This window comes from Neltuma alba, unplaced genomic scaffold (assembly GCF_004799145.2).
Source record: "Neltuma alba isolate B1F8T4 unplaced genomic scaffold, ASM479914v2 tig00010776_pilon, whole genome shotgun sequence".
Taxonomy (NCBI): Eukaryota; Viridiplantae; Streptophyta; class Magnoliopsida; order Fabales; family Fabaceae; genus Neltuma; species Neltuma alba.
In genome coordinates this window covers 37,603-50,605 of record NW_021635597.1, presented here as the reverse complement: position 1 = coordinate 50,605, position 13,003 = coordinate 37,603, and the positions used below count along the sequence as shown (strand labels likewise).

The following is a 13,003-nucleotide window of genomic DNA, read 5'->3' as shown; positions in this document are numbered from 1 at the left end:
CGGCATTATGAAATGTTCCCAAATCCTTTCACAGTAAAAATCAAAATCAGCTCTATGGAAATGAATAAAGTAATCAGCAAAAAACGCTCACCTGTTCCAGGGCGTTGATGGCAAACTGGGCAATGTACAGCTGTTCGATTCGTAGCTAGGGTTTAATCAGGTTCTTCCAAGTTGGCAATCGCTTGAAATGACCTGGTAAAAAGAGCATTGTCCCAAATCCTTTTTCCCGCCACTTCATGGAAGCAATGCTCTTTCCTCCGTATGCTAGAACGAAGACCCCAACGACAAAGGAAAACTGGTGCGACGTTTCCCAAAAAGGGGGGGAAAAAGGCTAATGCGAAGGGAGGCTCTTTATGCATACTGACTAATTGGGCTTCCTTTTCTAGCCCCAAATCAAAGATCCAAACGTGCACATGAGTACCTGTCATTTGTGGTCAGCCTAATCAAAGAACCTCACGGGCCTTGCACAGAGAACTGTAAATATATGAATTCCGAGAAGCTTCATGTTCCAGACTAAAACATACAGGATACCGGGCATTCGCGTGGCATCGGCAGTGTTCACAACTGGGGATTGAGCTGTTGCTGGTCATTTTCTTCTTCTTCTTTTTAATCGTCTTGTCTTTGTTTAGAAACTTCTGCGTTCTGCTATGAAATTAAGCTGGGGATTGCTAATAACATGAAACTAAGCATTCGCGGGGAAAAAAATTCGAAGGAGGCAATAATGTTTATGTGTTATTCTGGTTTTGTGAGTATAATTTACGTAGGAAACAATGTTAGGGCAACAAACATGGTTGAACAATACAATTTTACGAGTCCTGATTGACCCTATGCATAATGCGTTCATATTGATTTCTTGTTGCCTCGTGTAAAATTAACTTCTTGTTGGCTTGTCTGGAATTTTCTCTCAAGGGTCATGTATTACCTAAATAAGCCCTTTGTATGTAACTTGTGCTTTCCAGCGGATCTATTGGTTGATTCTGATAGAAATATATGTGAACCAAGTTCAGTTAGAGTCCTAGCATTCCCATCCTTATTCATCATCTTTATTCCAATGTAAGATAATTTACCACGAAGAATTCATCCTTTTTTGGGGGGGGTGGTTGTAAAACTGGTGAGTGACTACCATTAGATTTGTTCAACTTAGAGCTTGTATGTGTGTAATATGAAGAATGAGAATGCTCATATGTCTTTGTATGTGCTTGGACTCGCGGCTTGTGAGAGAGAAGGGGGTAGAAGATGAGATGACAGGCCTGTTCATGAAAGGCGAAACTACAGTGACAATCTAAATGAACATTCTACCTTGGGGGCATCAGTCTCCCCTGCATGGCACCATGTTTTAGGTGTACTTGATTTCAGGTAACTAGTACTCCCTGTTTCAGTCTGATGGAGAAAGCTTCTGTTTTGGAGAAAAGGGAAAATTCCATCAAAGAATGAAATTGCAAAGGGCATGCGAACCAAAAAACGTGGGCATCATCAGCTAATTACAACAAAAGAAAATATGAGTAAGTTAGAGACATCAGAAGAAGTTCAATATGTCAATAGCCCCTCTAGTGGGATCGGATGGTTCTCTAACAAAGCATATGATCTCAAATGATGAAGATGTGATGCTACTATAACCACGTTGGTTTCGAGAACCCCACGTTGCTAATTCAACAGATGTAAGAATTCTGGTAGAGAGAGCACGTGTGTGTGTGTGTTTGTTTTTTTTTTTTTTAATTTGCTTTGGTTGCTGAAATGAACATTCATTGTCTCTGCAACTTTCTATATTGTCACGCCTAGTTCACATCTGCTGTCACTTGTGTCTAAAGTGACAATGATTGGCTGATCAATGTGCGTGTGTGCTAATTCTTGTTACTGGCATCATCCTGAATGCTGATTACATCCTTGTTAATTAAAGTAAAGGCATTTTTGCCATGGGCGTAAAATTAAAACATAATGAACTACGGGTTACTCAAGAAGTTTAACTTTCAAGTGCGCAGAACTTCGTATTATTAATGGGTATGGTCTTGTCTTAATAACAAGTAGCATAAACATGTTGATACACTAGAACTTGTCATTATGCATGCTACTCATTTGTTGTGGGACTTTTTGTTAATTACATTCCTTTCTTATGGTCTCATAGTGAGTTTTTCTATTATTAATGGGCATGAACCAAGAAGGAACCACCATCTTTATATCCTGAGAAATTTTTGTGTGACACTACATGTTAACTTGTTGTGTGTGTTCTTTCACCTCTTATTTCCTTTCAACTTCATTTATTTAACCAAGCCTGATGAATGGCTATTGGACAATTATATTAGGTTCCATGTTGTCTTCTCATATGCTTTTAAACTTGCAGAATATTAAACATTTACATCATTACATCATTGATCAGTGAATCCAAATGGCTGGAACTGCTAGCTCTGAGTCGAAGACCACATTATAGGCTCACCTTATTTACCAGTGTAAGAAATGCCGAAGAATTGTAGCTTCAGATGAGAATATTGTTTCCCATAAGCGTGGAAAAGGAGAAGCAAGTTTCAAATGGAAGAAGAGAAATGAGAACACAGAAAAGCAACCAGTGGACTGTACCTCAGTACTTGTCCAACCCATGAAGTGGATGCAAACAGGTTTTTGGGTTACTTCAACTGGGCAGGTATGCAGTGTAGCTGCGGAGCGTGGGTGAATCCTGCATTTCAGCTGCATAAATGTCGTTTAGATGAGTGCTATATATGACTCAATCACTTCTCAGCTTCCCCACAATCCACATCTGAGGCTTGGAAAAACTTGATAGTAGTAATACCTGAACATCAGTAAAGAGCTTTTCCTTATGGTTTATGGGAACTTTAGCATATGGAGTTTTGTACAGATTTGGTCTTCTGCACCACCATAATAGAAAAATGTTAGTGCACATTTTTTTGAGCAATTGAAATCTAATTTAGACATTCAAAAGTTATTATTACTATTTTATTTTAGAATATAGCATAAGTTTCCCGGCATGCCTTTTTCTTTTTTTGGGTGAATCGGCATGCTTATTATTCATGAATTCTGTGTCTTTTGCTGTATTTTTCAACCTTGAGAAAACCATTTTGCAGATGCCTCTGTTTTCCTTCAATATTCAATTTGGTACCCATGTTTTCTTCTCGTTTTATTAAATCATTCAATTTTGCTTTATTAGTACTGTTAACGAAGCTATAAAACTTAACGGTTTTAACGGAACAAAATTAAATGATTTAATAAAAAAGAAAAAAAGCATTTGTATTAAATTTAAAAAAAGTATAAATACTTGCAGAAATATTTTCTTCTATCAACCTCTCCAACTGCTTCAAGAGTCCGTCCAAATCACATTTACACCCTTGAATTTTATTAAAATCATTCCTTTTCTTCTAAAATATGAACTTTGATTTAATCTTAAGTTTTTACCATAAGTCTGCAACATATTATACAAAAGTAAGAAAATAATGAAACATATACAGATATGTCTATCGATTAAAAATTTGAAATCAAACTAATTTGAAATGTAACTTTTAATTTCATGATTTTAAAATTAAATTTGTAACTATAGTAAGGAATTGCAAAAAAAAAAAAGACCAAAATCTAAAAAATTGTTTTTTTAAGTATGCCCTTAACTAAATAGGGATATTTTTTAAAAGATTATTTTTTTTGTTTTGAAAGGTTTTGAAATATCATGAAATTCTGAACAAATTTTCCATCTCACACGCAATCATACTTCGTTACAAGCTATATTTTAAAAATCAAACCGGACATCAAACTGAAAAGATTAACAGGTCATGATTCAAACAGTTAGATCGGTTAGACCGTTTGATCGGACCGTTAATATAATAATTAGATAAAAATAATATTACGTAAATATGTAATAATGTATATAAGAATAAAACATCAAATTTTCAAAAAACACTATAATCTTTGAAATAATTGACAAATTAAATTATAAAGTGATAAAGTTATTTTTTATGATTTTATATACAGGGATGATTAGTAATAAAAAATCAAAAGAATGAAATTAAATATATAAAAAATTAATTTTAAAAATACAGTAAATTTTTAAGATGTATGCAGCAGATATGATGTGATCTCACAATTAATTCAATGAGCTTTCTTCAAAGTTAATATTAAAAAATAATAAATAATAAATAATAAATAGTATAAGTGGCAAAAACAAATCGATTGGATATATTATATCCGCGTTTAACTCATCTACCTCACTTCAAAGATAACATTGAAAAAAGAGATGATATGATTAGCCTTCAAAATTGGTTCTCTTCAAAAAATTTTAAACGCATTTCATTTAATTACTAGTTGATTAATTTGAAAAGATTAAGGAAAGAGTTAAGTTAGTTATTTGTAATAAATATATATTGTCTTTCTAAAATATCTTTACTAATTAAATGTATTAGCTATAACTATTATTTTTAGAAGTACTATCTTGAAAAAAATATATAAACATAAGCGACAAAATAGATTGAAAGTCTTATATTTAGAATCAAAATAAAAATTAAACAAAATTTTATATGAAAGAGCGGGTGTAATATTTATTAATTAGTAATACTGTAATAGCAATCAATTAATTTCAATTTACCAAGAAGTGTTTCACGCGCTTGTTCTGAATGCACCACTCACTCGGACTACGAGGGCGTTGCTCTCTCTCTCTCTCCCCCTCCCTCCCCGGCGGCTGCTTCTTCATCTTTTGTTTCTCCCTCGACTCTCTTAAATTCCAGCGATGAAGAACGGCCCTGAGATCGGAGGAGGAGACAACGGTTCTTCTTTCATCTCAAGAGAAGAATCGATTTTACAGATAAGAGTTTCACCCCTCTTCCTTCTTCAATGAATATATCCCCCTATTTCAATCTTCATCTTCTATCCTCGACTTCTTCTTCATCCTCCTTCTTTGATCTTCATCCCCGTTCTGTATGAGACTCAATACCCCGTTCTGTAATTTCGCTCCTGCGAAGTTCGACTCCCACGTTCTCCCGATCTCTGCGCCTCTGCCTCTGGACGGTCGCCGTCGTTGGCGGCTGTATCTGCATCTCTGCCTCTCGTTGTTGCGTCCTTTTTATGGCTCCAGATTCTCGCCGTCGAACGTATCAGATCTCAACCTGAGTTCGGTGCCCTGCGCCCTCGCCTCTCCTAGTTAGCCATCTACTTCGTTCTTCGTGAGTTTGTGTGCTTTTGGGCTTTGGCTTTAGGTTCGTCTTCTCTCCAGACTCCAATTTTAAATTCACTTTATGATTTTTGTTGAATATTGAATGTTTTTGTGTTTTAAATTGAGTACTGACTAATCCTAAGTGCTTGTGTGTTCGTGAGAAGATTAGCTAAATGCGCTCTGTATATGCTTATTTCAATTTTCAACAGTAAATATTTAGCTGCTGGACTGCACTATTGGGTTGTAGAGTGGACTATTTCTGGTATGTGGTAATTGAAGAACCTTCTTTTGAAATTCAGAGTCACATTGAAGAGTCTTATAATTATACTCAATTGTTGAACCATTGTTATTTCTTTCTGTGTTAAAGGTGACTTTGGAAAGCTTACTGTTTCATGCATGTTGACAGCAGGAGGAGGTGAATTGATTAAATAGAACTCTTGTAATGGTGAAATAAAGGCTAATTATATATTTAAGCCTAATCTTTAATGATTTCTTTTTTCCTTTTTAGTCACATCGATGGATTTTGCTTTCAATGTTTGATGGCACTCAAAACTACCCTTCTAGACTTGGCATCTGTCATAATGACTACATGTCCTATAAAATTTTCTGTTCCTATGCTGGCAGCACAATAATATTAAGTGTTTGTATGTGGTTGAGTTTTTAAAGCCTTCTAAAACACAACGTTAAACAATTTCTCCCAGGCCCTTTCAACTAAATTTAGGTTAGGTTTGGGAGATTGCAAGACAATGACCGCGGTAAAGAAGTCCTAAAGCCAAATTAGACTTGATTCCAAATAGAGTAAACATTTATCATGTCATAAGTCTGTACATGAATTGGGCATCTTTAGTTGTGGTCTACTTATAGTTACGTAATCTTGGCCACCTCTTTCATGTTATCGTTTGAGGCTCTTCGAGCATCTTGGAAGAAGCAATTGGAATGAGTTGTTGAGACTTAAGACTTTCGAAATGAATGGAAATATGCATTACCTTAGGCGTGCCTAACTAGCTAGCTTCACTGTCAGTTACCAACGTAATTACCATTGTTGTTTTCAAATGAATTTTCAATTGATGTTGCTTGAGCAATGAAAACGTCTTCTAACCAAGCATAAAGCTGAGCAGACTAAAAAAGGAAGGGAAAATCATTAAAGTTCCCCCCATGATTCCAAGTGGAACTTGAAGTTAAATTAGAGATCATGGCAATTCAATCCACCAGCAATTAAGCAAACTAACAACCATCAGTGAGACAGAAGCAATGACCGTTTAAAAATTCAACACTACTAATAGATTTCTTATTTTTGAGGGTGGGGGTGGTGGGAACGCTGTTCTATAACAACCATCAGTGGGTTTGATAAATTACCTGATAAACGCAGAATTTTTAAGTAAATCTTCTACTTAGAAAAAAATTATTTTTTTCTCGTATGTGTGCGGTATGTTTAGGATTCTCGTTCTATGTGCACAACTAAGATTTATGTTTTACACATAGGATTTTAGATCTTATGGAATGCTGTTCTATAATTCTATAAATAAGTTTGTTCAACTAGTTATGGATGAGCTAAGCAAATTTCATAAGAAGATTAACATGAATGTAATGTTTTCGAATCATATTACTGTATTAACCTATTATTTGTTTGACTAAATGCAGTGCTGCTATCTCCGTGCTAGTCTCCCAGTGAATTACGTGGAGTCTTGCGTTAAAAAGTGTAGCTTCCCTGCTTGTTCAGTATCCTCTCTCAAGTTAGAACTTGACTTCACTCATCAAACAGTTACTTGGAAGCAAAACGTTTGAAAACAATTCCCCTTTTGAAATTTGTGGTACACTATGGCAAGCACACGTTCCTGCAAAAGTTGTAGGAAAACTTCTCTTGTTAGGGATGATGTGTCTGGGGATTTGATATGTTCCTTGTGTGGTGTTGTTCAAGAATATGATCAGTTTGAAGCCCATATCGGTGGCATCAATGGCCCACAAGGAACATTCGTCCGTGTTGGAACTTCTGGTGCAGGTACTATATATAGTTACAAAGAAAGGAAATTCTTTCAAGCCCAAAGTTTGATAGATGAATTAACTTCTAGATTAGGTATATCTTCAAAAATGAGTGATATTAAAGCGATGATTTCTACCATCACAGAGGGTGAATTTGGGCAAGGTGATTGGTTTCAGGTTTTAATTGGTGCATGTGTGTATATAGTGATGCGAAAGGATAATCGCCCAATGTCTATGGCTGAAGTGGCATGGGCAGCAGGATGTGATGGTTACGAATTGGGTAGGATGATTAAACGAGTTATTGATTTTATGGATTTGAAAAAATCAGATTTTCCAGAGTTTGATATCGTGCATTCATTGGAAAGGGTCCTTAAGATTTCACCATCTTTTGCTAGAATTGACAGAAGCAAAGTAGACAGAATGCGCAAGCAGGGGATATTTTTGTTACAGTGTGCAATGAAGTGGTTTTTGAGTACCGGACGTAAGCCACTTCCATTGGTAGTTGCTGTTTTGGTTCTGGTCGCTGAATTGAATCAAGTTGAAATTGGAATTAGCGAGTTGGCCAAGGAAGTTCATGCTGTTGTTTCCACTTGTAAAACACGATACAAAGAGCTTTTAGAGAAACTTGTAGAAGTGGCACAAGTTTTGCCTTGGGGAAGAGATATCACCACTAGAAACATTGTCAAACATGCACCATCTGTAATTAAGTATTTGGAGACAAAGGCTATGTTGAAACCTGTTGATAAAAGGAAAGACCTAGATCGTCCTGAGGCTAATTTGGCAGAGATGGTTAGTGAATGTTTAAGAAAACTCGATGAAATGGACACAAGACTGATTCCATAAACCTCCCAAGTGATTCTCATTGTAGCATATCACAAAACAATATTCACTCTACAAGACCAAGTGCTAGGGATGCAAACAAACTGCTTTATTCACCTGAATGTTTGTCCATGTTGTATGAGCAATCTTCCAAGAGGGTCGATCTTCAGGATTGTAGCGAGTGGTGGAATGGAAAATCAGAATTGAGCAAAAAGCTTGTGCTCAAACAGTTACTCGAGAAGGATGTCGGATTCGAATCCATGCCACCTTCTTTTATTTCAAACTGCTTGAAATGTGAGATGAGAAGAGAGAAGATCAATGCTGCTAAGGTGCGTATAGATAGAATAATGCATCCATGGAATTCTGATTTGGGTGCTGATTGTTCTGAGAAAAAGTTCAAGAGAAGAAGAAAGCTTGTTGATGGAATTGACTGGGAAGACCTGATTATTGAGACCTTACTTCTTCATCAAGTAAAGGAGGAGGAAATTGAGAAGGGATACTACAATACATTGCTGGATTTACATGTGTTTAACTCTGGCATTGTATGAGATTTTCCTAATTTTCTGGCTTTGTAATTAGCTCCTGTTTGGAGTTTCTCATCAGTCCGTATAGCGTTTTTGCTTTTCTTGTTATGTTTTTTTTTTTTTTCTGGCGAATTATCTACAGGTATCTCCATTATTAATACTTGTTGATAGAAGATAGAATTTTATTCAACTAAATTTATATGAATTCGTGAGTCTGTTCCCTTTTCTAAAGTATAATGAAAGTTTAATCATTTGAGTTGTTTTATACAGATAAAAAGAATATGCAAGTACATAAATTAGGCCATTTTTGCATACATAACTTTAATGATATTTTGAAATGGAGCTGGTAAGTTAGACGCCATGCAATCCTATGCATATATGAATAAACATGTGCATAAACTTTTCACCTTGCATAAAAATGTCGAACGTTATAGCTTTTCCCACCCTTTTTTTCAATAATTTTATCAACTTTATATTTTATCACTTGTTTTTATATATTTTTCTCAATTACTTTTTTCAATCATATGCATTGAAACTACTTTTTGATTAGGTGTTTCATTAATATAAGCAATCAATAGGTATTTAAATAAAAATTATATAGTTGGGAGGTAAAGTGAATTAAAATCTTATAGTTATGATTTAAAATGAACTATTTGTCTAGCTCTTGTCTACAGCATGAGAGGTAGTATATTTTTTTTATCTTATTTATAAGATACTTCTAACATATTTTACACAAGTCAAGAAAAATCTTAAAATGCATTAACTCTCTATTAAAACATAACAACTTTTCAAACTTACTTCTATTTAACATATACATCTTCAAAAAAAAAACTATATATACTATAATAAATAAAGAACGAAATAATATATTTATGTTGAAAATTTAATGAAATAACTTATAAATAGGATTAGTAAAATCTTTTCCCTCTATCCTATAAATAGGATTATAAAAATATTATATAAAAGCGAGTCGTAAAGTAGTTTCCTCAATTGCGTGCACCACGGGCACCATTGAACTTACAGCGACAATTTCATACATATAAACAAATGATCCCACGCCACGCGGTGCCTACCTGTTAAGTCTAAGAGGTCAAGCTCGAAAGATTTCCTTGGAAGATTCCATATGATTAATTGACGATGGGTAACTTAATTAATTAATCAAGCCATAATTATAAAATAATAATCTGGTGATTGTGACTCCTATTATTACTGCTTCGGTCCTAAATATAAGAACTATTTTATAGTGTAATTTACACTACAAAATAGGTCTTATATTTAGAACCGGTCTCATATTTAGAACCGGAGCCGTATTAATTAAGCAAGGTTTATTTCTTATTGAGGTTGTTTTCTCATAACCCTACAAATATCTAAAGCATTTTCCATGCACTTTCACATCATGACTCTAGAACAAACATATGTCTATAGATAAAGAGTGCATATACGTTGTCATCAACTTCACAATTAAGCAAATTGATTGGAGGGCAAGAAATCTTCTTGGGGACCACACGTGTGTGACATCATAGTACTATTTCTTATAGATTTGTCTCAAATTATTATTTTGCTTGGCTTCAATAGGACAACATAAAGTCGTGTCTCTCTTTTGCCTATAAATAGACCATATGGTTTTATGATTTCTTCTATACAGTTCTCTAGGAAGCTTAACACATTTGCTTCCCAAGCGTTAAGCTCTCTTCAATTCCAACTTTCATCATGACGGTAATAAAAGATATTTATTTCTGATTGTTATTTTGTTTCTTCACTTGTTATTAGAAATATTTGAATATCATATAGTCACTTCTAGCTATAAAAATTATTGCACAGCCTCCTCTAGACAAGAGATTTATTTTAACCATAAATATAATATCTCAATCTCCTTTTAAATTTATAATTTTAAATTAAAGTAATCATCAATATGGATTACACGTAATAATCAAGGAGCAATTACAAATGCACATGATTAAAAAAGATATCTTTGTAAAACTAATATACGTTTGTTATAAATAAGATGGGGTGGACCAAGTATAAACCTAGCTATTTTACCAATAATGCTCTGTAGCACATATGTATCACTGATAATTTCTTTTGTTATTATTTCAGAATATACATTTCGTATCATCATTTTTTTTTTGGTGCTTTAATGTATATATCTGTTCGTGTGTGTGTCTGTATATATAAACAGAGCAGTGCCTTTTTTTGTTTTGGAGTGTGCTTTAAACTCTAGACGCACTGTTATCGTTGTATGTGCAGCCTCAAAATTCAATTATGTCAGTGAATGCTATCATTTGTTCTAACCTTTGGTTTTCTCTTCTATTGTTTTGTTTTACACACACACACACAGATAGTAGAGATCAGCGTGAATATAGACTGCGAAGGTTGTGAACGCAAGATAAAGAAGGCCCTTCAAAAGCTACCTGGTAAGAACCTTACGGTTTTCTAATCTCTGATCTAAATTATTGTACATATATATAGTAATATCATCAAGATGTTTAATCCATACATTTTTTAATAGTCGATGAAAATGTTTGCAGGAGTTGATGATGTCGACATAGACATGAGAATGCAGAAGGTAACTGTGATGGGATGGGCAGATCAAAACAAGGTTCTGAAGGCTGTGAGGAAGACTGGCAAGAAGGCAGAGCTGTGGCCATATCCATATGAACCAGAGTATCACGGCTTCGTCCGCCATTACTGCAACAATAATAACAACTACAGCTATGAATATGACAATGATGATGACGATAATGGAAGAAGAAGACGAAGAAGAAGATCTGTTTCCAACTATTATTCTTCGTCTTCTTCTTACAACTATTACAAGCATGGGTATAATAATGGAGACGACTTTGGGTACTACCAGAAGCCAATTGGTTCAATGGTGGTCAGTGAAAAGGCCATGTCTGTGTTCAGTGATGAAAACCCTCATGCTTGTGCTATAATGTGACATGTATATATATTCAGTTTCATGATGTGTTCTTTTTTTCCCCCCTTTTTTCGAAGAATAAATTAGGGTTTGCTTTTGTGTGTGAAATGTAAATAGAACCATTTGGGAAGCATCCATGGAGCGGGAACAAGGTAAGCTATATATAATGCCAATAGATGTAGCGGATTGCGTACGTTTATGGTGGATGTTTGATTAAATTCATGTGTTATTTGATTGTTAAAATGGTCAATCTTGCAAGGAAAGCTTGTAAACACTATACAAGTAAAGGTTAAAAAAACAAGCTCAGGAGCGCTATTTATATTTTTTTTATTTGGTACTCTTTCTGTCCTTAATGTATGATTTAATTGGAAAATTGATATTGATATTATAGATTTGACTTATTTCACATGTTTATTAATTTTTTTTCAAATTAACTTTATTATTATTTCCACAATAATAATAATAAAGTAAAAGAGAAAGGAAAAAAAATTAAAAAATATGCTTATGGTGTTTTAGAAAAAAACAAATCATATTAACTAACTAGCACAGTACCCGTGCAATGCACGGGTGTGAATTATTATTTCTTCATAGAGCTAAATTAGTTAAACTGATATATATGCTTATGTCACCCAAAAAATTCATATATATGTTCAAGATATAAGATTATAAAAAGTTTCTTTGTAAGTAATATTGAAAGTTTTTTTTTTGTGACGTTTGTATCATTTAAGACCATTATTTTCAAAATATTCAAAACGTCGTTGCTCTTAAATGTTCTATAGGTGTTCTTATAACATGTTCTGCTAATATAATCACAATTAACCATATGTCATTAGAAAGACCAATTGAGGTGTGAATTAGTATTTCTTCATATAGTATAAAAAGTTCAATCACTATATAGTGATTAGTTAAATTAGTTAAATTGATATGTATGCCGATATCACCAAAAAAGAAAATTCATATATATGCTTTTTTTAATGATGTTTCTATCATTTAAGATCATTATTTTCAAAATATTTAAAGCATCATTGCTCTTAAATGTTCTATAGGTGCTCTTGTAACATGTTTTACTAATATAATCACAATTAACTATATGTCATTACAAAGACCAATTGACTTCACTTATAATATTGTTATGTATAAACATGATTGAAACACTCAATTTTAGTAGAAGACCAGGTATCCACTTATATATATAAATAGTTATTTAATTTTTAGATTTTTTTCTCAATTTGAGATTTAAAATACACTCGTATAATTTAATTTGACAACTGCCATCAACAATGTAAATTAGAAATCATTATTGGATGGGATCTGTGTTCATTTTTTCTTAGTTATTGCTTCATGTTCTAAGTATAAGATCCTATATGTATATTTAAAATGAAAAATGAGATCGTACAATATAGTTATTTGATTTTTAGATTATTCTTAATTTAAAATTTAAATTATTTATTCAAGATTTTTATTCTGAATCTAAAATGTAAAATAAATATTAAATATTTTGGTTGTAAATATAATAATGAACTCTAAGCATTAAAAATTTGAAGAAACAACATTGCATGCAAGTCTCTTTAAATTCTATTAACTTATTTCTCTCTCTCTAACTATGAATAAATATATTTT

General features: G+C 33.5%; 2 protein-coding genes across 2 annotated transcripts in view; both read left to right on the top strand.

Annotated features, from left to right (window-relative positions):
- The window catches only part of LOC114758956 (plant-specific TFIIB-related protein PTF2-like), a 49,626-nt gene extending 41,660 nt beyond the window's left edge, over positions 1 to 7,966 (top strand). Inside the window, exon 2 of the mRNA XM_028948054.1 lies at positions 6,785 to 7,966. Within this exon, the coding sequence (XP_028803887.1) occupies positions 6,962 to 7,966 (1,005 nt within the window). The 5' untranslated portion in view covers positions 6,785 to 6,961. The remainder of the gene's footprint in view (positions 1 to 6,784) is intronic.
- Positions 7,967 to 10,116: 2,150 nt separating this feature from the next.
- On the top strand, positions 10,117 to 11,687 carry LOC114758944 (heavy metal-associated isoprenylated plant protein 28-like). Its single transcript, XM_028948046.1, has 3 exons — positions 10,117 to 10,182; positions 10,805 to 10,880; positions 10,995 to 11,687. The coding sequence occupies exons 1-3, from the start codon at positions 10,177 to 10,179 to the stop codon at positions 11,402 to 11,404; spliced, it is 492 nt and encodes a 163-aa protein (XP_028803879.1). The 5' UTR covers positions 10,117 to 10,176; the 3' UTR covers positions 11,405 to 11,687.
- The last annotated feature ends 1,316 nt before the right edge of the window (positions 11,688 to 13,003 follow it).

What these genes read in the sequence shown, in the direction of transcription:
- LOC114758944 (XM_028948046.1), top strand. An exon ending in GGCCCTTCAAAAGCTACCTG is followed by an intron (nt 10,881 to 10,994) that starts GTAAGAACCTTA and finishes AAATGTTTGCAG; the next exon opens with GAGTTGATGATGTCGACATA.